The sequence below is a fragment of the Nicotiana sylvestris genome, chromosome 7 (assembly GCF_000393655.2).
Source record: "Nicotiana sylvestris chromosome 7, ASM39365v2, whole genome shotgun sequence".
NCBI classification, from domain to species: domain Eukaryota; kingdom Viridiplantae; phylum Streptophyta; class Magnoliopsida; order Solanales; family Solanaceae; genus Nicotiana; species Nicotiana sylvestris.
Window position 1 is genome coordinate 5,054,013 of NC_091063.1, and position 26,935 is coordinate 5,080,947.

General features: G+C 39.7%; 2 protein-coding genes across 2 annotated transcripts; one reads left to right on the forward strand and one right to left on the reverse strand.

Annotated features, from left to right (window-relative positions):
- Positions 1 to 14,460: 14,460 nt before the first annotated feature.
- LOC138872698 (uncharacterized) lies at positions 14,461 to 15,087 on the reverse strand. The gene has a single exon (XM_070151108.1). It carries the CDS (start codon positions 15,085 to 15,087, stop codon positions 14,461 to 14,463), a length of 627 nt encoding a protein of 208 aa, XP_070007209.1.
- Positions 15,088 to 18,070: 2,983 nt separating this feature from the next.
- On the forward strand, positions 18,071 to 19,846 carry LOC104214450 (protein ALP1-like). The gene has a single exon (XM_009764116.2). The coding sequence runs from the start codon at positions 18,188 to 18,190 to the stop codon at positions 19,694 to 19,696; it is 1,509 nt and encodes a 502-aa protein (XP_009762418.1). The 5' UTR covers positions 18,071 to 18,187; the 3' UTR covers positions 19,697 to 19,846.
- The last annotated feature ends 7,089 nt before the right edge of the window (positions 19,847 to 26,935 follow it).

A 26,935-nucleotide genomic window follows, 5' to 3' on the forward strand; every position in this document is an offset into this window, starting at 1 on the left:
GACTCACCATGGTTTTTTTGCCTCCCATCGACCTTTGGCTAGATCACACCAGTTGCGCTCCGCGTAAGAAGTAGAGGCCAATTTCCGGACCCAACCTTCGAGGTCTGGGACTGCACTGGGAAACCAAGCAACAGCTACACCATCGGAAAGGGGTCAGATCGAGAAAAAAGATAAGGTCGAGTAAGAGAAGGGAAAACTGGTTATAAAAGTCACTATCAATAAGTAGGTACTTACGTTTCAGGTTCCATTCCTCGGGGAATGGCATCCTCTCAGCAGGAATCAGATTAGAGGTCCTGAATCGGACAAACCAGCTCATCCATCCTCGGTCTTTGTCCTCATCGATGCTAGAGAAGAGAGATTTCGAGGATCGGCATTGCAGCTTTATCAGGCCACCTCGATAAAGGCAAGGGCTATACAACCTGATCAGATGGTCGAGGGTAAAAGGCATCCCCTCGACCTGGCTCGAGAAGTATCGGATTAGATTGATGATTCGCCAGAATGAGGGGTAGATCTGGCCAAGCGTCACTTGGTATTGTTGGCAAAAATCAAAGATAACTGGATCTATGGGACCCAAAGTCGAGTCGGCAGGACCTAGCGTGAATGGGTAGGTATACACGCTTAAGTACCCGCTTTGTGAGTAGTGATATCCTCTTCAGGGGAAGGGATCACTACGTCCTTGTTCTCCCAGTTGTAGTCATTTTCATTTGCTCGAGCTCATCTTTGGTTATCAAACAGATGTATCGGGACATGGGCTCGCATCGGCCTGGTGTCGCACAGGTTTATCAATCTTGAAATCGGATGTTATTTCGCACGACGGAGGAATGCACTCCTTGATGCGAGGTGGCACCACCAGTTTACTTCTGGATGGTTGTGATGACAAAGAGTCTTTTTCTTGTTGGGGAACGGTCTTAGATGTTTTAGCCATTTTGGTGTAGAAATTCAAAGAGAAAGGATTGATGATGAAAGTGAAGGAAAACTAAAGAGAAGAATGGAGCTAATGAGATTTTGAAAACGATTGGAGAAGTAAAGTTTGTAAAATGGTGAAACTGGTCTATTTATAAGGGCGACTTAAGTGTATTAGGGAAGCCGAATAGCCGACCGTCAGCCGCCTCCAATTAATTGCCATGGAAAACTGTGCAGACGCGACCATTCAGTCACTTCAGTCGCTTACGTCACGGGGATGGCGTTATTATCAAGGGCTCTGAAAAATGAGGTTTAAATCGTTTCTTATCATTTTACTCTAAGGAACACGGGGAATCGTTTCTTATCATTTTACTCTAAGAAACGCGGGGACTATCTATATACTGTCGAGATCGTATGCCTTCGATCTATAGGCTCGAGAGGTCGTCCAAAGCCCGAGTTCAGGTAAGGTCGAGTTCGAGCTCGAGGGACCAGATCCGAGTTCAAAGACAGAGTGCGATGTCCGAAGATTGAAGCACGATGCATACCTAGGTCGAGTATGCTCGACCCCAAAATAGTACCGTTATGGACTTGTAATAGAATGAGAAAGATTCCTGCCACGTTCCCAAGATCATGGCGCAAATCCCGAAATAGGATTGTACTATTTCGTACTATGCGGTTAGACAGATGTACCAATAATATCTCTTACTGTAAATAGAAATGTACCTTATTTAGGGATCCCCTATCATATAAGAGGGACCCCAATCATTTGTAACATCATCTAATCATTGGCAAGGAATATACTATCATACTTTTCTCTCTTACTGTTCATCAGAATTGTCCTTTACATTTATTTTTCTTACTTTATTGGTCTTAGTTCATCTCGAGGCCACTAAGCTCGAGGTCACCACTGCTGAGTAACATTGGTTTGGTTCACTTATTCTTTTCATTTCTACTTCATATTTCTTGATTATTAACCGTTATTGAATTAAATCATATATCTTTAAAACCACAAATAAAATTAATTGTTACTCGTATTTTTGAGGTAAACACATATAAACAGTAAAAAAACTTTATTTAGCATAATAAACAGTAAAAAAGACTTTTTATACTTCTAACTGTGTGAAAAGGTAATCGTGATAAAATTGCGAGGAGGCAGGCACCGGGCAGGATCTTTGTGTTTTACACTTTAGCAAATCTTGGGGAAAAAAAAAAAGATAAAGGAGAAACTTTAATGTGCCAAATATAATATTACGATATCATATTGTATAAACTACTTATCTATATTCCTTGACTTCTAATTATAAAAATGACCAAGGATATCTGGTATCTCCTTTCTATGTTATTTCCTGCTCTAATCTCTCGAAGCAACCTATAAATAGTGTATATTACCAACGTTTTTCACAATTATTTGATTATCAGTTGCTTACCCGCCTTAGATATTTATAAATAATTAAAAAGTAATGTTGTAATAGTAGTTAGTGTCCCACACTTAATTAATTGTCGATTAGTAACATAAAAATACTTTAGGGGCAAATCAAATCTATTTTCTTTGGAAAAAGCAGCAACCGGACTTTACTACAAGTATGACTTATATGATCTGGCAATTTGTAATTATAATATTATAGAATAAGATATGACTCAATTTAATTAATTCATTTTATCACGTGATTATATATGCATTGTGTGTAAATGAGTTACTTTCGAATAATTGAGAATATGTTGTCATCAATTAATCACGCTAATGTCGTCACACAAACATGAATTGACAATTTGACACCATAAAAGAAACAAATATTTTGACTTCTCAACGACCTATTCTCCCAGAGTCATTAATTTCTGATTTGAAAATACTTGAATTTAAGAGCCCATTTGGATTAGCTGATTCTAAATAGCTGATTAGCTTTAAGTGTTGAAATATAATTTTTAAGTGTTGAACCTGATTTATTTGAATAAGCATTTACGTGTTTGGATAGCCGTGCTGAAACTGATAATAAGTAGTTAATGTATTTGGCAGAAAAGCGCTGATAAGTTGTTCTTTCGTTAAAATGACTAAAATATCCTTTAAAACTTTAGAAAAGATTATAAATTAAAAAGTTTTTTTTTTGTAAAGAAAAGGATGAACAATGAATATGAAATGAAAAAAAAAAGTTAGAAAATTTATTTTGAAAAAAATATTGTTAAGGATAAACTAGTAAAAACCTTGGTCAAACTAAAAGTGCTTATAAGCTGAAAAACTATAAGTTGGGAAATTATGATTTATGGCTGATTTTAGCTTATAAGCAATTTGAATATTTACCAAACACAAGATAAGCCAAAAGCTGCTTATAAGCCAATTTGATCAGCTAATTAGCTTAGCCAAACACCCTCTAAATCCTAATGTAAGGGGCTTTGTTTTTATTGTCTATTACAAGTGTCATTCTAATTATATGCTTATTTTCGTTAAAATTAACACAAATGAGATAAGTATATAAATATATAAGGTCTTTATATGATCATTTTCTACCATTCAAATTGTAACTAGTCACAGAAAATATTTTTCATATTATTTTTTCGGTTCTAATCAATTTGTCAATACTTTGAGTTGCATGGAAATAAATATAATTGATTGAACACGATTGATCTCCTGGGTGGGATGTGGTTCAAAGATGAAAAGAAAAGTTTGTTATTGAAACAGAGTAAGTAGTTAATTACAATAACGGAAAGGGCCAGATATGCTATTAAACTATACAAAATTGTACACATTTGCCCGTCGTTTAAAGGTGGACTTAGTCATACCTTTGCCGTGCATAAATTGGATCACATATGCTATATATTTAACAGAAACTCTCAACCCACACATTAACCTTATTAATATAATATTTAGCACTAGATTGTGACATGTATCACAATATGACGCATTACATCTAAACCTTTCATTTTAATAAAAATCCAACCTGACCCAATATTTCTTTATTAAACCCTTTTCTTATTTTTTTTTTACATTCTCTCACCTAGCTTTCTTCACCCCATTTCTACTATCCCCATAGCTGTTCCATAGGGTCAACGATCTGGGAAAAAAATCCTAATGGAGCAGCCATGGCGACGGCAGAAATGGAAGAAGAAAGCGAGATGAGAGAATATAAATAAAATAAAAAACGAATTTAATAAAAAAGATCGAGTGGGGTTGAATTTTTATTAAAATGAAGTTTTTAGATGTAATGCATCAGATTGTGACACACGTGTCATAATTTGGTGCTAAATATTATATTAGTGAGGTTAATATGTGGGTTGAGAGTTTCTGTTAAATATATTGCATATATGACCAACTTATGCACGATAAGGGCAGGACTAAGTCCTCTTTTAAACAACGGGTAAATATGTACAATTTCTTATAGTTTAATGGCATGTTTTGCCCTTTTCCATTATTGTAGTTCACCTTAATTTATGACTTAACTATAACATATTAATACGATTTGATATGAACATCAGATCCCAGCAAGTTTTTACCCCCTTTTCATCTTGCAAATAATATTTATTTTGATTAGATGATATGGTAGTCTCACTTTGGCAATTAATTGTTAAGGTAAATTACTTTATTTGGTCAAACACCAGTATAAATAAGCAATTATTGTCTATCTAGTACTAGTAAACTCACTACTGCGCCGGCAGCAGTGAATATTCAAATATGTTCCATAAATGTAAAGGTACACCTAATACTCCTAAATCCTAATAGATTAAAGAGAGCGTCTCTTTTCATCTGGTTAATAAGATCTATGCTGATCAATTAAAATTTTGAAAATGATACCTGTTTGACTAAAAAGTTTTGAATCCTTTTTAATTAAACTAATTAAGTAAAAAGATGAGGGGTAAATCCAAGTTAAAATTAATAAATTCTATCTGAAATTAAGTAGCCCAGGCGGTACGAGTCCATACTTAAGTTAACGAATGATGAGTTAATGCTCTATGGCTAACAGTTAATACAAGGATGGAAACATGCAATAAATGTGATAAATAACATTAAATATAATAAGAAGGAATTTGTCACCCAAAGATTAGATGAGATGGATAATTCTTTCCTCTGACTACGACACGTGACAGCAGACAAGCGAAGTGGATTATGTGTTCTTGGATCTCGTGAGTTAAAGAGGAATGTTATGTGATGGAACCAAATAAGAGACAAAAACCAGCTTTTTTATATATTTCTGATAGTCAACTCTTTACAAGATATTTCTCCACAAAGGTTTCGAATCCCCCTTTTGTTTCTTCTCCCTTCCTATTTATAAGGGATATTCCTAGAGAACTCTAGAAAAGTACAAGGTGGGGGAATATTCAACAGAATATTCCTATTCACAGTCACAGGAACATTCTAACAATTGTGGTCGTTGCTCTATACTCGTCCTCGGCACTGGTCTCCCCATTTGAGCGACTCCTCGCCACTAGACTGTACTTGGTTTCGACCTCGGCCTCAGCTCGTCCATTTGCATTCGTTATGCCAGACCTAATTTTGACCTATACAGTTAGTCCCTCCACTTATTGAGGTCGTCCTCTTGGGAGTCCTTGATGAGCGAATTTCATCAGCGTCTAGTTACAAAATGTTCCGCCATGGTTGATGGGATGAATTGGTCGAGATCGTGTTGATGACGAGTCGGCTCAAAGGTTGTGGTTGGTGTGGCTAACACGGGATGATGTCATGACCACGCGCGTCATCATTACCCATCTTCCTAATGCAATGCATCAGTTCCAGCACCACTATTGCTTCGATCATAGTGTCAGTGACAGTTTCTTGCATCTATTTCGGCACCATAATACCTTATAAAAAGGGGAAGGGAGATTCAAAAATGAGACTTTTGAATTTCATACTTATTTGGTACTTTGCTTGTTCTTCCGTTTTCTCTCTGACCCTTGCTTCTGATTCCCTTCTGCTTCTCAGCGCCAGCTTTCCCGTTGGCCATACATTTCCCGTTAATACCCTTCTTCTGGTTCTACTGTACATACGTTTATTTACCTAAATGACAAACTCCTGTCACGTTTCTGACATAGTTTTTTATGCCACCCCTTTATTGGTGGCTATGCCTTCCGGTAGTGGTGAACCCAAGGTTGCAGAAGATGAAAATTTTCCCACCTTGGAGGAGATAATTTCTCGGAACTCGTCGGTCATAAACGACTATCAGAAGGAACCAACTCCTGCTCCTGAGCAGGTTCTATCAGTCATGGGGTCGAAGCAAATATCTGATATGCGGTCTAAATTCCATATTCCTGATTACGTCGATATCGTTTCAGTAGGGAACGACTCAATACAAATTCACCAACCTGTGTATTATGCTTTCTATCAATACCCGTTCTTAGTGGTTTACTCTCTTCCTCTTCTTTCGCTTGCTGAGGAGTTCTTCCGTTTTTATAGCGTCTGCCCGGCTTAGCTTTTCCCTTACATGTATAAGGCCTTTTTTATGCTGGCAAAGTTAGCAGAGCTTGACGGTTGTGAGGTATCTGTTCGTCATCTTTTGCTTCTCTTCTCGCCCAGTTTCTACAGAGGGACGTTGATTCATCTCCTCCACCGTGGAACTAAAGGCTTGGTGACGGGGATGGATGACAAGGCGAACTACCGGTTCTGGTACAATTACTTCTTCGTTAGGACCGAGTATATTATGATAGAACCGGCTGGGTTCCCTGAGCAGTGGAACTTTAACCATAAGGGCCTTTTACCGTTCGTCACATGTTTTGTTCATTCTCCCCCCCCCCTTTTTGTTTCAAACTTTCTCATGTTTTTCTACTTTCAGCTGGTAAGTATCCACCTTCCCTAGTTCCTGACATCGAAGACTGGGTGGCCCACGTTTTACCTCATATTGCGGGGATCTGCGATTGGTTGTCATTTAACAGGCGGTTCGGCCCCAAGTCTTTGACTAGTGAGTCTGCTCTTCTTTTCCACGACCCCTTTGTTATCATGGTAGCTTATTACTGTCTTGTTGGCATTTTTGTTAAACATAATTTTCTTTTTGTGTCATGTCGGTGGACTTCTAATAAGACAAAGTCTCTGGTGCCCGCGTTTCTCCAGGCGGTTGCATCGGATGGAATGCAATTTGTACTAGCTGAGTCTATACGAGAGAATCAAACTCTAGCTCCGCCGTTGGGTGATTCCGCCACTCAGGTAGCCGCCTCATCGGCCGAGACCTCTGATCACTGCATCCTGCGCTTAATTGACGAGTCATCACATGACAAGGGGGAGACGGTATCGAGGAAAAGGCGGAGGGTGGAGACTGAAAGGGTTGATGTTGCTAGTACCAAGCTGGAAAGGCTTATTGATTTGAGCGTGAAGGCAGTGCCTTTACTGGGCATCGAGGCTGCTCCCACGCCGGCTAACGTCATAGGAGGAAGGTCGTCAGAGGTTGAAGGGACCTATGTCAAAAGGTAACCTGCACGAATAGCCGGGGTCGACTCATCATCTGCAGACGGGAGAGATAGAGCCGTCCTTATGGAGGATGATGGGTCGGGCTCTGATATCAACCCTGAGGAGGTGCGGGCTTTTGAAGAGAGGTACACCCGAGTAGAGATAAGGACGGAGGGGCATGATCGGCACATAGTCATTCCCGTGGATTACGATCTCTTAGCCAACTCAGAACGGGTGGTACCGGCCTTCGCTCCTCTGTGTGAGGATTCTGAGAATAGGATGCTACAGTCGCTGAGGGATGCGGATCTGTCGTTGGGTATATCTGGCATGGCCTTGCGAGTGAGTTTGCTTTTCCCGTTTTGGGTTAATTCATCTCGTATGTGTAATTCGCTTCTGCTAACCTATCTTCTTTTACATGTCAGACCTTTATTATGGAGATTGAGCGTGACTGGTGGGAAGAGCAAAGCACGGCTCTCTTCAAGAAGATGATGTCCAAGTACAGATAGTATCGTTCTAAGCATCGAACGCTAGTTGACTTTCTTGTCCAAGACAACCAATTATAGGCGCTCAGTGATGGGCTAACGTAGAAAGATGAGGAGTTGAGGGAGAATAACGAATAGCTTATGAGGGTCATCGGCAGATGTAGTGTGCTTGAGGAGGCGTTGAAGGCTAAGGAAGATGAGCCAGAGGTGAGCAAGGGAATGACGGCCGAAAATGCTAACCTTCAGGCGCAAGTGGCGTCTTTAAAGGTCGAGCTCAAGCAGAGTGAAACAAGGGTCGTCGTCCACTTGAAGGATGAGTTGAGCACCAGGGTTGAAGAGTTGGGTCGAGCCGAGAAAGAAAGAACGATCGTTGAGGCAGAGGCGGCAGCCTTAGGGGACACCCTTCATGTTTGCAGGTCTGAGCGAGCTACTGAGGCAGAAACTTCGGTGCTTAAGGAAGCGAGATTTGAGGAGAGGATTGGTGATTTGGAGGCGGAGCTGTCTCGGCTGAATGAAAAGGTTGTCTCCCTAAGGACCGAGAAGGTGCAGGCTGAGTCGTCCATTTCACATACTTCTGTTGCTCCTAGTGTGTCACATGAGTTGTATGAAATGTGGGTTTATGCTGAGGCTCGACTTGACATATATAGGTCTCTGAAGACGGCTGGGAAGGTTTCTGAGGCTGAATATGAGGATGTTCGTGTTAAGGCACGTGTATCTCATGACACCTGTGGTTATGACCCCCGTACGCCTGGAGGAGATGATCATGAAGACACCTTGGATAGGCTTGCTTCCGACCCTTGGTACGCCGATGAGTATGTTGGTGATGGGGGGATGATGCAGCATGAAGTCTTTGTACTTGGTTTTTGCTTTTTGCTATTTTTCTGTTTTTGTGAGGGCTTCTTTCCAACCCTTTGTAAAAAAATGTATTGGAATGGGATGATTGAAATGAAATATTTTTCTTTTGTTGTGCATTTTTGGCTCCTCTTTCTCTTCTTCTTTTTTTGTTGTGAGTTCTTTTGCGAGAAAGTCTGGGACTTTTGGTTCACTTCGGATGAGGTCATCGACTCGGACGAGGTCAAAGGTAAGTTAATTCGAGCGACATCGAATGTAAGTTAATTCGAACGCAGTCGAATGTATATTGATTCGAACATGGTCAAATGTAATTTAGTTCAAGCGAGGTCGAATGTATATTGATTCGAACGAGCTCGAATGTATATTGATTTGAACGCGATCGAATGTAAGTTAATTCGAGCAAGGTCAAATGTATATTGATTCGAATGAGGTCGAATGTATATTGATTTGAACAAGGTCAAATGTAAGTTAATTCAAGCGAGGTCGAATGTATATATTCGAACGAGGTAATGTATCTTGATTCGAACGAGGTCGAATGTAAGTTGATTTGAGCAAGGTCGAATGTAAGTTAATTCGAGCAAGTCGAATGTATATTGATTCGAACGAGGTCGAATGTATATTTATTCAAACGAGGTTAAATGTAAGTTAATTCGAGCGAGGTCGAATGTACATTGATTCGAACGGGGTCGAATGTAAGTTAATTCAAACGAGGTCGAATGTAAGTTAATTCGAGCCAGGTTGAATGTAAGTTAATTCCAACGCGATCGAATGTATATTGATTCGAACAAGGTCGAATGTAAGTTAGTTCGAGCGAGGTTGAATGTATATTGATTCAACAGGTCGAATGTATATTGATTCGAACGAGGTCGAATGTAAGTTAATTCGAGCGAGGTCGAATGTATATTGATTCGAATGAGGTCGAATGTATATTGATTCGAACGAGGTCAAATGTAAGTTAATCCGAGCGAGGTCGAATGTATATTGATTCGAAGGAGGTCGAATGTATATTGATTCGAACGAGGTCGAATGTAAGTTAATTAGAGCAAGGTCGAATGTATATTGATTCGAACAAGGTCGAATGTAAGTCAATTTGAACAAGGTCGAGTGTAAGTTAATTCGAGCAAGGTCGAATGTAAGTTAATTCGAACGCAATCTAATGTATATTGATTTGAACGAGGTTGAATGTAAGTTAGTTCGAGCGAGGTCGAATGTATATTGATTCGAACGATGTCGAATGTATATTGCCTTTACATTGGCGTGATCTGCAAATTTGGTGGAGGTGCAAGAAATAATGCTTTATTTATTCATTGGAGAATATTACATTCTTTTTCGGTCCGTACATGCATTCGAGGAGTCTCAGTCTATCTAGTCGCTGCATCACACGGGCTAGAGAAGTAGTCGATAGGCAGTGTGATGAACAAAATAACTAAAATCCGAGACGCCCCCTTTTTCGCCTCATTAAAAACATCCTCGAGAAAACCCTGTTGGGACAAAACTCGGTTGAGGGAAAAAGAGTACGACTTGGAGGACGTCCATCTTCAGAAGTTGAAATATTTGAGGTGGGCGACGTTCCAATTGTTTGGTAGTAGTTTTCCCTCCATCGTTTCTAGTTGGAAGGACCCTTTGTTTGTTGTTGCTATGATTTTGTATGGTCCGTCCCAATTGGTTCCTAGTTTACCTTCTCATGGGTCTTTGCTCGCTTGTGTTTTGGCTTTGAGTACATAATCTCATACCTTGAGTCATATGACTTTGGCTTTTTTGTTGTAGTACATTTCTGCTTGTTAGTTTTGAGCTATCATCCTTACATAGGCCATGTCTCTTCGCTCTCTATTTCGTCGAGGTTTTGCTTTCTGCTTTCATCGTTACTTGATCTGCTCTCGTTGGAGTATCTTAAAGTTGGCTCCCCGACTTCGACTGGTATCACTGCATTAGTAGACGTTAATATGGCATTTCTCAGGTGCTTGTTTTTGGTGTGGTGCGGTATGCCCATAACACTTCCGGTAGCATTTCCGGCCACAGTCCCTTGGCGTCCTCAAGCTTCTTCTTCATGATGTTCCGTATTATTTTGTTGAAGGATTCTGCCTGACCATTGTCAGCGGGGTGATATGGCGTGGAGAGTATTTGCTTGATATTCCATTTCTCGAAGAATTTGATAGTCTTTTTACCGGTGAATTGGGGTCCATTATCACAACTGATTTCTTTGGGGATGTCAAAGCGGCATATGATGCTTCTCCATATGAATGTGATAACTTCCTGTTCGCGTATTTCGTCGAATGCACCTACTTCTACCCACTTGGAAAAATAATCAGTTAAATCCAAAAGAAATCGTATATTACCTCGTCCCGCTAGAAGGGGTCCAACGATATCCATCCCCCATTTGATGAATGGCCAACGTGATGTGTCGGAGTTGAGGTGCTCGCCCGCTTGGTGGATCATTGGAGCGTATTTTTGGCATTGTTCACACTTTCGAACGTAGTCGACGACTCCATTTTTCATGGCAAGCCAGTAATAGCTAGTCTGTATGAGGTATCTAACGAGGGCTCGATAATCGGTATGTGCTCCGCAATGGCCTTCGTGTACTTCTTCGAGGACGCATCTAGTTTGGTTTGGACCTAGGCATTTTCCCAAGGGATCGCCGAATGTTCTTTTGTATAGCTCATGGTAGATGATGTTGTATCGGGCCGCCTCCATTCGGAGCTTCTTGGCTTATGTCTTGTCGGGTGGGAGTAACCCATCCTGCAAATATGACATAATGCGATTGCGCCTTTCCCAAGTCAAGTTTATAGTGCGTACCTCAATTTGGTCTATCGACGAACGAAGGACAGTGACCACGTTTTCTTTTCCACTTATGTTCTTGGTGACCGCTGCTAATTTGGCAAGGCCGTCTGCTTTGATGTTTTGTGCTTGGGGTATTTGGTCGAGTTGGCACTCGTCGCACTCGGGAAGTAGCTTATGAATTTCTGCCTGATATTTTTGTAGCCTTTGTTCTTTTATCTGGAAAGTCCATGTAACTTGGTTGACGATGAGTTGTGAGTCACATCGGAGGATGACTCGTCGTGCTCCATACTTGAGAGCTAGTTTTAGTCCTACAATCACGGCCTCATTGTTAGTCATGTCGGGACACCGTATTGATTGGCGAATGACTTTGCCTCTTGGAACCTCGAGCACAAGTCCCAGTCTGGACCCTGCCGCATTGGAGGCACCATCGGTGTATAAGACCCATAGGTCGTGTAACTTAGGAGTGGTACGGGTTGCTTCCTGCTCGATCTTAGGTGATATTTTGGCACTGAAGTCGGCGACGAAGTCGGCAAGTACTTGCTACTTTATCATCGTTCGAGGCTGATATGTTATATCGTGCTCGCTTAATTTGATGGCCCATTTGGCCAGTCTACTCTAAAGCTCAAGTTTATGTAAGATGCTTCTTAAGGGAAAAGGTCGTGACCACCAAGATGGGGTGGCATTGGAAATAGGGTCTCAGCTTTCGTGAAACAACGACTAATGCCAGGGCCAGTTTTTCGAGTTGGGAGTACCTCGTTTCGGCATCGACTAGGGTTTTGCTAATTTAATAGATTGGAGATTGCGTACCTTTATTTTTACGGACCAAGACCGCGCTTACTGCTACGTTGGACACGACAATGTAGATTATGAGACGTTCGCCTAGTTCTGCCTTTGGCGAGTAATGGGGGTGAGGACAAGTATGCCTTTAGTTCTCTTAAGGCATCGATGCATTCGGAATTCCACTGGAGTCCATTGTCCTTTTTGAGAACATTGAAGAATTTGTGGCATCTCTCAGAGGATCGTGAGATGAACCTCGACAGGTCGGCTATACGGCTGGTCAGCTTCTGCACTTGTTTCTTGTTGGTCAAAATTTTAGGTATTCCTTCTATAGCCTTGATTTGGTCGGGATTGACCTTGATGCCTCTCTACAACACCAAAAAGCCGAGGAACTTTCTCGAGGTCATGTCGAAAGCACACTTCTCGGGGTTTAGCTTCATGTCATATCGTCTGAGTATGTCGAAGACTTCCCTCATGTGGTCGATATGGTCCTCTTTTCTTTTGGATTTGACTAACATGTCGTCTATATAGACTTCCATTGTTTTGCCGAGTTGTTCTTTGAACATTTTGGTGACCAGCCTTTGGTAGGTCACCCTGCATTTTTCAACCCGAATGGCATGACTCTATAGTAGTACATCCCTTGGTGGGTGATGAAGGTGGTTTTTTCATGGTCTTCCTCCTCCATGAGGATTTGGTTGTAGCCTGAGTAGGCGTCCAAGAAGCTTAATAGCTCGTGTCCTGTTGTTGCGTCGATGAGTTAATCGATGTGAGGCAACGAGAAGGAGTCTTTTGGGCAGGCCTTGTTTAGGTCTGTGAGATCTACGCACATGCGCTATTTTCCGTTTTTCTTTTTTACCATGACCACGTTAGCGACCCATTGGGGGTATTTTGACTCTCGAATGGAACCCTTGGCGAGCAATTTTTCTACCTCTTCGTGGACGGCCTCGTTGACTGCGGCATTGAATTTTCTTCTGATTTGTCATACCGAGGGGTAGAGTGGATCGACATTCAGCTTGTGTGTTGCAATCTCTTTTGGGATACCTGGCATATCCGCATGGGAAAAAGCAAATGGATCGGTGTTGTCAGTTAAAAATTTATGGAATTTACCTGGTTCTGTGGGTTTATGGCCGATATAGGCTTTTTTGTTGTGGTTGCTTTCGTTCAGCTGGACGGGATCGAGATCTTCCATTGTTGACCCTTTGGCTTCTACGACATCCGAGTCTCTAACAACGTATGTTTGTTGGTCGGACTCGGCCCCCGACTTCGGTAATTGCTATGCTCCTGAGCCTTCCTCTCCTAATTGTTGAGTGTATGTGCAATCTTGGGCGATGCGGTAGCATTCTTGAGTTGTGCGCTGCTTACCGCGGATGTTGAATATTCCCCATGGGGTAGGGAACTTTATGACTTGATATAAACTGGAGGGGATGGCCCTCATGGCATGTATCTAGGGTCATCCTATAATGGCGTTGTAGGCTTGTGTCTTGGTTCTTGACATGGAATGTTGTTTCCAGGGTGATGCCCCCGACCAGAATGGTCAATATTATCTCTCCGAATGTTCGTTCAATTGCATTATTAAAACATGTTAGTGTAATGCAGCGTGGCACTATCTTATCCTCGAGTCTCATTTTTCTGAGAACTCGGGGGTGGATAATACACGCGCTGCTCCCGTCGACTACCATGATTCTTTTTACGTCAGTATCTGAAATTCGTAAAGTAATAACAAGAGCGCCGAAATAAGGAAAGGTCAAACCGTGGGTATCTGACTTATCGAAGATGATACTGTCTTCGAGGTCATCATATCGTTCATGGGTGATCGACTACTTCAATTTATATGTGGTAGTGAACTTCACCTGGTTGATTGTTGCTTCATTGCCTCCGCCGATGATCATTTAGATGGTGCGGGCGGGGAAGGGTGGCTTTGGGGGGCCTTGATGTGGTTCTCGTCCACGGGCGAAATTTTCTCTCCCTCGGTCACTGATCAACTCCCTTAAGTGTCCTTGGTGGAGCATGTTCACTACTTCTTACCATAGGGCTATGCAATCCTCGGTCTTGTGGCCCCGTTCTTGATGGAACTCGCAAAGGGCTTTCGACTTTCTAGAATTTGGGTCTGACTTCATCGTTTATGGTCATTTCACCTTGGGACCGATCTTCTCCAGGGCGTAAACTATTTCTGAAGGAGACACACAAAAATTGTGAGAAGATAATAGTGGAGGCATACCTCTTTCTTCGGTGAGTTCCCATTTGTGGCCGAGAAACCCCTTAGGCTTGGCGGGGGGGTGGCGGGATGGTCGCTCTGTTGTACGGTTAGTGCCTTTCCCGATTGAGGCATGGACCTGCATAATCCCTTCGGCTGTTACTCCAACGATCTTTCCTTGATTCCATTTGGACTGACGTTAGCTGTTGGGTCGGACCATTGAGATCGTCTTCATCTGCCCTGACCTTGGCACAGTAAGCGTTGTGAATTTCTTCCCAAGTGGTGGGAGGGTATTTAATGAGTCTGCTTAATAATTTTCTGGTCGCCCTTGACCTATTCCTGTTTAACCCGTTTTGAAAGGTCGTTACCGCCATCCCTTCTGACACATTCAGCAGGCTCATTCTCACTCTGTTGAACCGGGCGAGGAAGTCCCTAAGCCCTTCGCCGGGCAATTGTTTGAAGGCGAATATGTCATTCACTCTTGCTTCTGCTTTCTTGGCCCCGGCATGGGAGGTGATGAACTTGTCAGCCATTTCTTCTAATGTCATTATGGAACGTGCTGGTAATTGTAAGTACCATGTTACAACTCCTCCTGTTAGGGTTTCGCCAAACTTCTTTAGCAGCACCGACGGCACCTGCTCTTTCGAGAGGTCGTTGCCTTTTATCGCCGTTACATAATGAATGATATGGTCTTCAGGGTTCGTTGTGCCGTCGTATATTTTTAGATATAGTGGCATTTTGAAAGTTTTGGGTATGCCATGTGGGGATGCCTCCTAGTTGTATGGTTGTTCCACGAACCGGCCGATGTCCCGTTTTGGCAGGAGTTTCGGGCACCTAATATCTTATCGACTCTTTCTTGGTGCTCGCCCATCTGGTCGCGGAGCGCTTTATTCTCATTCTCTATTTTTTCCATTTTCTTTAGAACAGCTACGAGGGTGTCATTACCTACATCAACAATGGTGTGAGGGTTACCTGTTGGGGGAGGAGCGTGTTGCTCGTTGATGGTTATTGGGGTGTCAACTCGCATGGTGCTCCTATTCGCCCCTTGAGCGGGTTTGTCGAGTATACTGCTTAGGGTGTTTGTCAGTCACGCTTCTAATAACTTTCTCACTGCAGGCGACGCTTCTTCCGTCGTGGACGTGGAGGGCCCCTTCTCATGTGAAGCGGTTATACTCCCATGAGGAGGGGGTGAATCACTTTGCCTGGGTGAGGCGCTCGGCATCGCATCCTCCTCGCGTTCCTTGTCCATCTCGTTGATGGTGCCTAGGAGATTGGTAGTAACACCCATCATTGCTTTCAGTCTTTGCTCTCCTTTTTCTATCATTGTTAGCTTGTGCAAACAAGAAAGAAGGGAGCTTTTATTGTTTTTTAGATCTAGAAGAAACTAAACTTTTTAACTAGAACTTCTCCACATACGGCGCCAAATTGTTTGACCAAAAAGTTTTGAATCCTTTTTAATTAATCCAATTAAGTAAAAAGATGAGGGGTGAATCCAAGTTAAAAGTAATAAATTTTGGATCCGAAATTAAGTAGCCCAGGCGGTAAGAGTCCGTACTTAAGTTAACGAATGATGAGTTAATGCTCTATGGCTAACAATCAATACAAGGATGTAAACATGCAATAAATGTGATAGATGTCATTAAATGTAATAAGAAGGAATTTGTCACCCAATGGTTAGATGAGATGGATGATTCTTTCCTCTGACTACGACATGTGACAGCAGACATGCGAAGTGGATTATGTGTTCTTGGATCTTGTGAGTTAAAGAGGAATGTTATGTGATGGAACCAAATAAGAGAGACAAAAACCAGCCTTTTTGTATATTTCTGATAGTCAACTCTTTACAAGATATTTCTCCACAAAGGTTCCGAATCACCCTTTTGTTTCCTCTTTCTTCTTATTTATAAGGAATACTCTTAGAGAATCCTAAAAAATTACAAGATGGGGGAATATTCAATAAAATATTCCTATTCACAGTCATAGGAACATTCTAACAATTGTGGTCGTTGCTCTGCACTCGATCTCGGCACTGGTCTCCCCCTTTGAGCAAATCCTTGCCACTAGACTGTACTTGGTTTCGACTTCGGCCTTTATTACACCATTTACTTCGATTTTGAGTTTTCTTGTTAAATAGGCCAAAAAAATGGACGATCTCAAGAGATTAAGTACCCGATTTTATAAAAGCATAACCTGATGTACAAGGTAATTCGCGTTCACACAGCGTCTGGGAAGGCCACACCCTAAGAGGTGTGATGTAAACAATTAAACCTAATGAAAGTATTAGAGATTGCTTTCATAGCTTGAAGTTGTACGCAAAAACAATTTTACTATTATTCCGAGGCTGCCCTCCCAATACCAGATTTTATCTTCTTTATATTTGCACATATCACCAGTTCCAGTCGATTTATGTGAGGTAGCCACATGTATTCTCGGACATAGATTTCCATGACATTGTGGGCTCACTAAGAAGATCACTCTTCTGTCATTAAAAAGAAGTTAGGAAAGAAAAAGAATACAAGATAAATGAAAAATAAAAGAGAGTAAATTCATTCTTGGCACCGACCATCATGTTACAATGGGAACCATTTTCAGCCTGACGACTTTCGATTGAAATTTGTCAAGAATAAATGAATCAATATAATGATCACTTTTAGTGAATTACGCTCCTAATTACTTGTTGATTAGAGTTAATTAATCAAATGATCTAACTTATAGCTCATCCGTTTTCTTTTTATGTAATTTTTTTGATTGGGCATAAAGTTTAACACAATTTTTTTAGAATTTTTAATTTTAAACATATCGTTACATTTGTATGAATATAAAAATTATATTATTAAAAGCAAAATATAAAGTTAAAGTTAAAGTTAAATTATTTTAAAATATAAAATAAGTCCTTTTTTGGTACAAACTAAAAAGAAAATTATTTCGCATATACTAAAAAGAGGATAATAGTAACTTTACGGTAAAATTACTAGACTAAATTTTGTCACTTTAATTTAAATGCTTATGTTTCTTAGATACTTCTTTCGTTCCAATTTATGAGACACTTTTTGCTTCTCAAAAGTTAATTTGACTAATCTTTCAAGTTAAATTGGATTGGATCAGTTCAATATTTTAAAAATTAAAATTTAGATATTCATGAACTAAACGTAAAATACTATAAGTTACTATAATTTTTCTAATGTCAATATAATAGAAATTACATTTTATAATGATGATCAAAGTTTACATAGTTTAACCCTTAAAAAGTAAAAAGTATCGTATAAATTGCGACAAATAACCTTAATGCACCAAAATGCATAATTAACATATCACATTATTAAAAATGCTAAATAAATTTGCCATGTTAATCACACACTAGACTAATTTGTACCTAGTTAACACTCTTAAATAATAATAATAATAATAATAATAATAATAATCCAATTAAAAAGATAAGACCCACTCACATCCCTTCTTATTTAAGGAAAGTTCCTTCTTACTCGCTCTATTTCCAAACGTGGCCTTTAAAATACATTTTAAATTTTTTATATTCCTTACTTCCCCAACCGCGTAAAGCTTCTTTAATTAAACTGTACACTTGCTCCTATTTTATCCTTTCTCAAGTCCAAATCCAAACCCCAACCCCAACCCCCCTATACCCAGAAACTTCCTTAAGACCGCGTTACACACGCTTCCTTTTACTAAAATGGCCGCGTCTGCACCATATATATATATTCAGACCTCCATTTTCATTCTCTTCAATCATTCTTCTTCGGGTTCACATTTTCTCTAATTAACTCCTCCTTCAGAAATCGCACTTTCAAAAACATTCACACCTCAAATTCCCTACTTTTAATGGAAATTTCTTCTTTCCCATTTCCCACCCAGGAGGATTATCCTTCAAATTTCTTCAGTTTTTTTCAAGATTTTGACTTTCCTGCTACTGATAACACTACTGCTACTGCTTTTGCTTCTGAACCACTTCCAAAGAAGCGAAAAACTGATGATTTTGATTTCGACTCGATTGTCGAAGAAGGTTCATTAAAAACAGTTGAAGATATTTTGAGCAAATTCTTAGGATTTGACAACGAAGAGGAGAAAATTAACACGCAATTCGATTTTTCATCCCATCAACCTACACAGCCATTAGCAAATCAATCCGTTTTCGAGTTTTCGAATCAACAGAAAATGGAATCTGCTAAGCCATTGACGGGTAATAACAAAAGGAGTCGTCAAAATTCAGCTGAATTCATTTCAACTTCAGAGGATTCTACTGGCGGCGACAATTCCCAGCCTTTACAACAACGTAGATTATGGGTTAAAGATAGGTCAAAAGCGTGGTGGGAGCAATGTAATAGCCCTGATTTCCCAGAAGAGGAGTTTAAAAAAGCGTTTAGAATGAGCAAAGGGACTTTCGATATGATATGCGATGAATTGGAATCTGTAGTAACAAAAAAAGACACAATGCTACGCCAAGCAATCCCTGTTCGTCAACGCGTAGCCGTTTGTATTTGGAGATTGGCTACAGGCGAACCACTTCGCGAAGTTTCAAAGCGTTTTGGGCTTGGTATCTCCACTTGTCACAAGCTTGTTCTTGAGGTTTGTACTGCTATTAGAAGTGTACTTATGCCTAAATTTGTGCAATGGCCGGATGAGAACAAGATGAACCAAATTAAACAAGAATATCAGATGTTTTCTGGTGTACCAAATGTAGGCGGATCGATTTACACTACACATGTTCCGATTATTGCTCCAAAGGAAAGTGTAGCTGCTTATTTCAACAAAAGACATACAGAGAGAAATCAAAAGACTTCGTATTCAGTTACGGTTCAAGGTGTTGTTGATCCAAAAGGGATTTTCACAGATGTTTGTATTGGTTGGCCTGGTTCAATGTCTGATGACAAAGTCTTGGAAAAATCAGCTCTTTTTCAGAGAGCAAACCGGGGACTATTGAAAGATGTTTGGGTTGTTGGAAACTCAGGATTTCCATTAATGGATTGGGTTTTAGCTCCGTACACTCGGCAAAATCTTACTTGGACTCAACATGCTTTCAATGGGAAAGTTGGTGAAATTCAAAGAGTTGCAAAAGAAGCGTTTATGCGAATGAAAGCGAGGTGGAGTTGCTTACAAAAGAGAACAGAAGTGAAGCTTCAAGATTTGCCTGTTGTTCTTGGAGCTTGCTGTGTATTGCATAATATTTGCGAGATGAGAGGTGAAGAATTGAATCCAGAACTGAGGTTTGATCTTTTTGACGACGAAATGGTTCCAGAAAATATAGTCAGATCAATGAATGCTGTGCAGGCTAGGGATCAAATTGCTCACAAACTCCTACACCATAACCATGCTGGCACCAATTTCCTATGAAAAAATATGTATTTAACTTTCCTAAAATTTTGATTTAAAGGGACAGAGAGTAATTTTTTCATGGCTATTTGATGCCATGTTATAGAATAAGTACAATACTGTAACTCTTGTTGAAGATTCATTTTTATTATAAAGGATTGCTTTACAACATGCTTTGGGTGTAGTTATTTGAAACTTCCATTGCTGTTACATTATCTTTGTTTTGCTTCTGTTGTTTATAATTTTTGAACTATATAGCTCTAACTCATAACTCCAAATTATTTGAACTCCAAGACTATTTCATATCAATGATAGTCTTTGGACATTTGTTGTTAGTGAACTTTTAGACCCTAATAGTCAATTACCTCACTGATTCATGTTTATATGACAGTTAATTTTTCTAGTCTTAAAAAAGGCTTTTCTTTTGACCATCACTTCATAGGTATGGCTGGAAGGAGAGTCCTGGAACAACAGTCAAGTTGTTTCCGGAGCCCTATAGGTTACGGGTTCGATATGTGAAATCAGTCACTCATGCTTGCATCAGGGTAGGTTGACTACATCACATCCCTTGTGAGGCTGCCCTTCTCCGAACCTAGTGTGAACACGAAATGCTTTCTACATCGGACTGTCCTTTTTTCCCATAGATATGGCCAGTGGGCATGGTTAGCTGAAATAACAAAGGCCAGTATTTAGGTTGACTCAATTTCAGATTCATGTTATTGTTACGTTGGTTCCATAGAATAGGACAGCAGCAAGTCAGCAACCAACAATATGTTGGCTGCATGCCTTGTTTGAAAAATTACTCTGCAATTATGAGGTATTTAATTCTGATTGAACTACTGGTAATTGGTCAACATGCCAGATTTTTTCTTGAGGAGTTCGAGTCGTGAAAGCAGTTATTAATGCTTGCATTGCATTAGGATAGACCGCCTACATCACACATTTGGGTCGTTTGGTAAAGAGTATAAGAATAAAGTTGAATAAGGTGTATTAGTAATGCATGGGCTAAAAATGCAAGCATTAGTTATGCAAAGATTATTTCTTATTCATTGTTCGGCGTGGTGTGGTATATTAAAAATAAAAATGCACGCATAATTTTTTAAAAAATTAGTTATTTACGAAAATGCCCTCCATATTCTTTAGATTTAAGGGACTTCAAGGATAATTTTGTCTTTAGCTATGCTAACGCATGCATTAATAGCCTTGGTATTGCTAATACCATGGTTTGCTATGCATTAGCTATATAGTATAATACCAAATATGATGTATAACTAATGCTTGTATCAGTTATACACAGGTTGAAAAAGTATACCAAATAAGGTATTACTAATACACGAAGCTAATGTATGCATTGTTTTCTCTAATGCAATCTACCAAACGACCTCTTAGGGTGCGACTCATCCGCGAACCCTGCGTGAATACGAGATACTTTGTGCATTGAGTTATCTTTTTTTCCCCATCTAGTTCAGCTGAAAAATGCATTTTCTGAGCCATGGTGGCTTAACATTGTACTGATATCGGCTTTTGTATGCGCACTGTATTGTTTTGATTTACTATCCTTAGAAATCATACTTTGGAAAGGAGTACATGCTATCATTTAAATAACATCACAATTATTTTTGTCAGATTAAAGTAATTGAAATTTATCTACTATAACAGTAAAGTAACTTTATCACTATAATAGTAAATTCACAGGATTATTGTTTTATCACACCGAAGTAACTAAATTTATCCATTATATATAATTGTAAGTACTAAACTTTAACACAATTTACTGTTATTGTTATCTTGGGTAAAGTTCAACTATTCTTATACGAAGAAAATAGTTTTGTGATTCTACTATATTGGGTAAAGTTTGAAATTGGCCCTAATACTACGAGGAAATACTAAAAAACAAACTTTGCATAATCTTAGGCTAGGATTTGGGAAGGATATTTACGAGATTAGTGTCATGTTCTTGTCATGATCTCTCCCACCCCTCTCTGCGTTGCCTTCTTTGTACTTGGCAGGCTCCATCTTGAAGTCAATGAGCGACTCGGCTACCGTTATGGCGTCGTCCAAGTTGGCCACTTAAGAAGTTTGAAATTAGCCCTAATACTACGAGGAAATACTAAAAAACAAACTTTGCATAATCTTAGGCTAAGATTTGGGAAGGATATTTACGAGATTAGTGTCATGTCCTTGTCATGATCTCCCCAACCCTCTTTACGTTGCCTTCTTTGTACTCGGCAGGCTCCATCTTGAAGTCAACGAGCGACTCGGCTACCATTATGGTGTCGTCCAAGTTGGCTACTTAATGTCTTATTAACTCTTGTTTTGCCTAATTTTGCAACCCATCCATGAAGTAGAAGAAGGAATCTTTCTTGGACAACAACGAGATTTGCAGCATTAAGGTAGTGAACTCGTGCACATACTCCCGAATTGTGGCCGTCTGTCAGAGTTCCCTTAGCTTCTACCTAGCCTCGTCCACACATTCATTGAGTATAATTGATCTTCAACTCCTTCTTGAACTGCTCTCACGTCTCAATCTTGCATAGCCTTTTTTTTTCATGTTGGCACACTTCCGACGCCACCCAGCGCGGCAACCTCGGTTAAGTACATTGAGGCGTTGCGTACCTTAACGACTTCGTTATCCTTCTTGACAACCTCAAAGTACTTGTCCATCCTCCAAATTAAGTGTCCACCTCGCGTGCGTCCCGTGCACAGCCATACTACTTTTTCCTAGGGACCTTCACATTTGTCCCTTTTGCAAGTACCACGCCCTTGATAATCCTGACCATGGTTCCCTACAAAACTTCCTTTTAACAATCTCTTGTATTCTTTCTAACATTCACTTAGTCATAACCTTTATTCTGATACCATGTTGGCACGTCCTTAGTCGTTAACTAAGTACACGTGTGGCACTTGACAACCCGCTCATGATCTTGCACAACTTGCTCATGTTCTTGTTATGCCAAGTAAGCCTTACTACACTCAAGATCGCTAAGAAATGTTAGAACACAAAACAATTGCCAAATAAAGTTTTTGTATTAGAGAGAAGTTGATTATTTTGCCTGGTGAATTATAAATGAATGGCCCCCTTTATATGCTAGTCTCCTAGGTAGGGGTGTCAATGGATATTCGAAAACCGACCAAACCGACCGAACCGTACCGCACCGAACCGATTTTTAGATTTCTTTTTAAGAAACCGTAGGCTTTTATATAAATTTATAACCGCACCGATAATTAGGGTAGGTTTTTTATTTTATAAATAAATCGAAAAAAAACCGAACCATATCGAATAAATTTACATGTAGAAAATATATTTATTTAGTAAGTTTAAAAATAATAATGCATTAAATTTTCTTTGAGCCTTGGAATTATGAAAACTATTACAAGCCAAAAAGTAATTAAACTCAAAATACTAATTCCTAAAATCTATTATGCTACTTCTACTTAAACTAAGTTATTTCAAGTATCTTTATTAGCAAGACACAAAGTATTCTAGCAATTCTAGAGAGTTTTGCTAAGTCCTATAAAAGAACGTACGTTATTGTAATTCTACTTCTACTGGTGAATTTTACATGATATTAAAAAAATACCGAAAATTAACCGAACCGTACCGATACCGAAGAGAAACCGACATAATTGGGACGGTTTCGAAAAGTCTAATTTTGGTTATACATAATAGAATAACCGAAAAATTGGTATGGTACAAATTTTATAAAATAACCGACCAAACCGAACCATTGACACCCCTACTCCTAGGGGCTACTGTATAAATATTAATTGTTACACAAGTCCTTAATATTTACAAGATAAGGGTTTTCTCTAGAATTTTCTACAAGCCTAGAAGATTCCAAGGACTTTCCTAGCAAATTTATAGGAATCTAGGGTCTTCCAAAGGAAATATCCGTACTTCTCTAGAATCTTCTCACAAATGCTAGCATTTCTCCTATGTAAACTTCCATATGGCATTAATATATGTCAAATGACGCCTATGTGGCATGATGACATGACGACTCATCACATTAGAGTAATTTTTAAGAGTAAGACGGGAGTGAACTTTTTTGCTCTAACTGGTTGTGAGTATGGGAATTACGTTGCCACGCAGAGGAGGGAGAGGAATAATATGATAAATAATTGTGCTTTATCTTGAAAAGTAACTAGTCGGAGAGGATAATCTTTTTTCTCCATTTAGGTTCCTTTTTTCTATTCTTTAAATCAGACGGCTAAAGGAAAATTTGTGCCATTTTTCCTTCATTTGTCTTCCGTAATTTGAAGGGGAGCCTTGGCGTAACTGATAAAATTAATGTCATGTGACCAGGAGGTCACGGGTTCAAGCCGTGGAAACAGCCTCTTGCAGAAATGCAGGGTAAGGCTGCGTACGATAGACCCTTGCAATCCGACCCTTCCCCGGACCCTGCACATAGTAGGAGCTTAGTGCACCGGCTGTGTGAGCACGTGATTTTTGTTTTACGCGACAATCGCTCCAAAAGAAATAAAAAATAGCAAATGGTCCTGCTGTACAAGTTTTGGATTTTATGTGGCATATTTGTTAGTTATCTGTAATCTCGTCCGTGTTTATTTTGTTCAAAAATATATATAAATAAAAAATTGTGTACATCTTTCATTTTATTTTTTTTTATTTTTTTTTCATTAAGTGATGTTAGTATAATTAAATGTTAATTGTATGAAAATTGTTGTTTATGGTTTTATATGGTATTATTTGGCAAATTAATTTAAGAAATTCAAAAAATAAAATAAAAAAATAATAAAAAAAAGAAGAAAGAGTTTTCGGACTTGGGCCAGTCCAATTTTAAACAAATTGGCCCAAACAACCCAACCCAAAACCCCATGTAAACCCGGTCCAGACCAGCTGGCCTCAGAGGGCGTTCCAAACGACACCGTTCTGATCTGGTCTGATCTGGGCCGTTGATCTCAGATTGATCAACGGCCAAGATCACATTTCCCATACCCACGAACAAAACCGACCCGTTCCACCCGAACCAACCCAAACCTCGTTTAGATGAAACAACACCGTCTCTTCTAAACCTTCTGATCCAAGCCGTTGATTTTGATTGATCCAACGGCTGAGATCAACCCACCCATCCCATATATAACCTTCCAACCATACCCTGCCCCCCCTATCCAATACCCCAGCTTTCGTCTTCATCTCCTTCCCCACGAAACCCTAGCCGTCCCCTTATCCCTCGCCGTTAATCCCGGCGGCATGAACGCCGATGACCTTCACCTTAACACCCTAAAACCACCTTGACACCCTGAACATGGATCTGTTGGCCATTTAGTTCGAATCATCCCTGAGGTTCTCGAATCTTCTAATGAAGATTCGAGCAAAAAACTCGATCCACACCGATGCACCCCAGTTTCATACCAGATAATCCCCAGACCCCCCTCGTGACCAAACCACGCTTGGTTTGATCCGAATCTAACCATGGAAGCCCAAATCCCAAATCTACCATCCATGAACCCTAGAAACCCCAAGCCTAGTCCGTGCCTGTTTAAGCCAAGAGATTAGGGTCTAATGGACCTTAGTCGAAGTGTTTCTCATCCGAGAAACACTTCGTTTAAAGTCCGTTCAACCTTAAAGAAGGTTTGTTCAAGCACAAGTTGATTTTCTGTTTCTTCTTTCAAAGTTTTTAAGGTAAGTTTGTTTTCTCCTTGTTATTCAGTACGTGTGTGGTTTCAAGGTCTGTTCATATTTTGTGTAATTTATTTCGAATTTTATCAACTGTGTCCTGTCCACTTTGCCTGAACCTCGGTGTTTTGAGTCCTTCTTCTATTTTGTTCTGATAATGTGTATGTATGTATTTGTTGTGCAATTAGTTGAATTTCAAATTTGAACTAATTAACTGATTCCTCGGGTACAATTCTGCTTAGTCAATACAATTCGAATCATGTGTCCTATACTGTTAAATGTCTGATTTTGGTTTCGATTGTATGTGTTATAACTAATATAGTCGAGTCGACATGTGTCGTCAATTAGTTTCAGATGTTTGAACAATAAACAAATCGATCTGCTTTGTTTGAATCAAAGTATGAATCAGTTAGGAATTGAATTTAGCTACTTATAGTTGTTAATCTGAATCAGAAATATAAAAGGATTGGTTTTGTTTAGTTGCAGTCAGAATTGGAGGGCATGTGCACTTGTGCACAACATGTGCATAAAGGCCTTTGTTACATTTAAAATAGTTTTACAGCATATGCTGTCAGATTATACTCTGCTGCCCATATCCTGCTTTAGTTTAGAAATATTAAACCTCACTTAAAAGGTAAGTCTGCCAGGGAATATCATGGGGGTTTGTATACTTAAAAGTTTGAGTGGAAACTGAAAAAGAGGGAGCACATGGGAGGGTGTTTGGTGATTGATGAACAGGCTGTTAAAGGGCTAAGTTTTAGGCTTATAAAAGGGGGGAAGAGAGAACTAGATGGGGACAGACATAAGAGAACAGGGATATAGAGAGAGAGGGACTGAACATTTTGAGAACTGAAGTCAGGAAAGACAGAAAACTGGAAAAGAATTCTCTTTGATAACACAGACAGGCAGAATTAGAAATTACATTTTTTGATTGCTGTCTTGATTTCACTAGTCTTGACCTGCTTGTGCAATACTGATTTCTTCCAAATCCCAACTGAGTCTGCTTGGTTGTTGTTGTTTTACTCGGGGACTTGGTCTAGTTGGGGTCTTGATCCCACTCCAATTGTTTCGTGTGTTGTTGCTGCTGCTATTCTGTTTCCTGTTGCTGCTGCTATTCTGTGTCCTGCTGCTACTACTAATTCTGTTTCTTGCTGCTGCTGATTTCCCTATCTTCTTCCTCTTCTCCTTTGCATTTTCGGTATTTCTAGGTACACATCTCGAGTCTCACATTGGTGTAGCTGACTGTAACATTGAAAAGCATGAATAGAAAGATTTGAAGGAGTTACAATCACCTGTTATTTACTGACTGCCTTTTCATAAATGTTGTTAAGTTGTGTAAATTTCAGTTTATAGCTAATAGAGAATACATTAGTAAGTTTGTACTTAAGTAAAGTTTATGTTAATCTGAAACTGCGGTATTTGATTCGTTTAGTAGCATACAGGATGTAAATACAATCCACGGAATGTGACACTATTTATACAATTGTTAAACTTAAACTCATTCTTTTAGCATGCTTGAATAGGTAGGGGCAAATGGCTATTAAATCTAGCCAAATATAATACAGTTTTGAATCATCCAGTTTCGATTTCTTTAGGCAGTTTATAGGACTAGTTTTGAACAT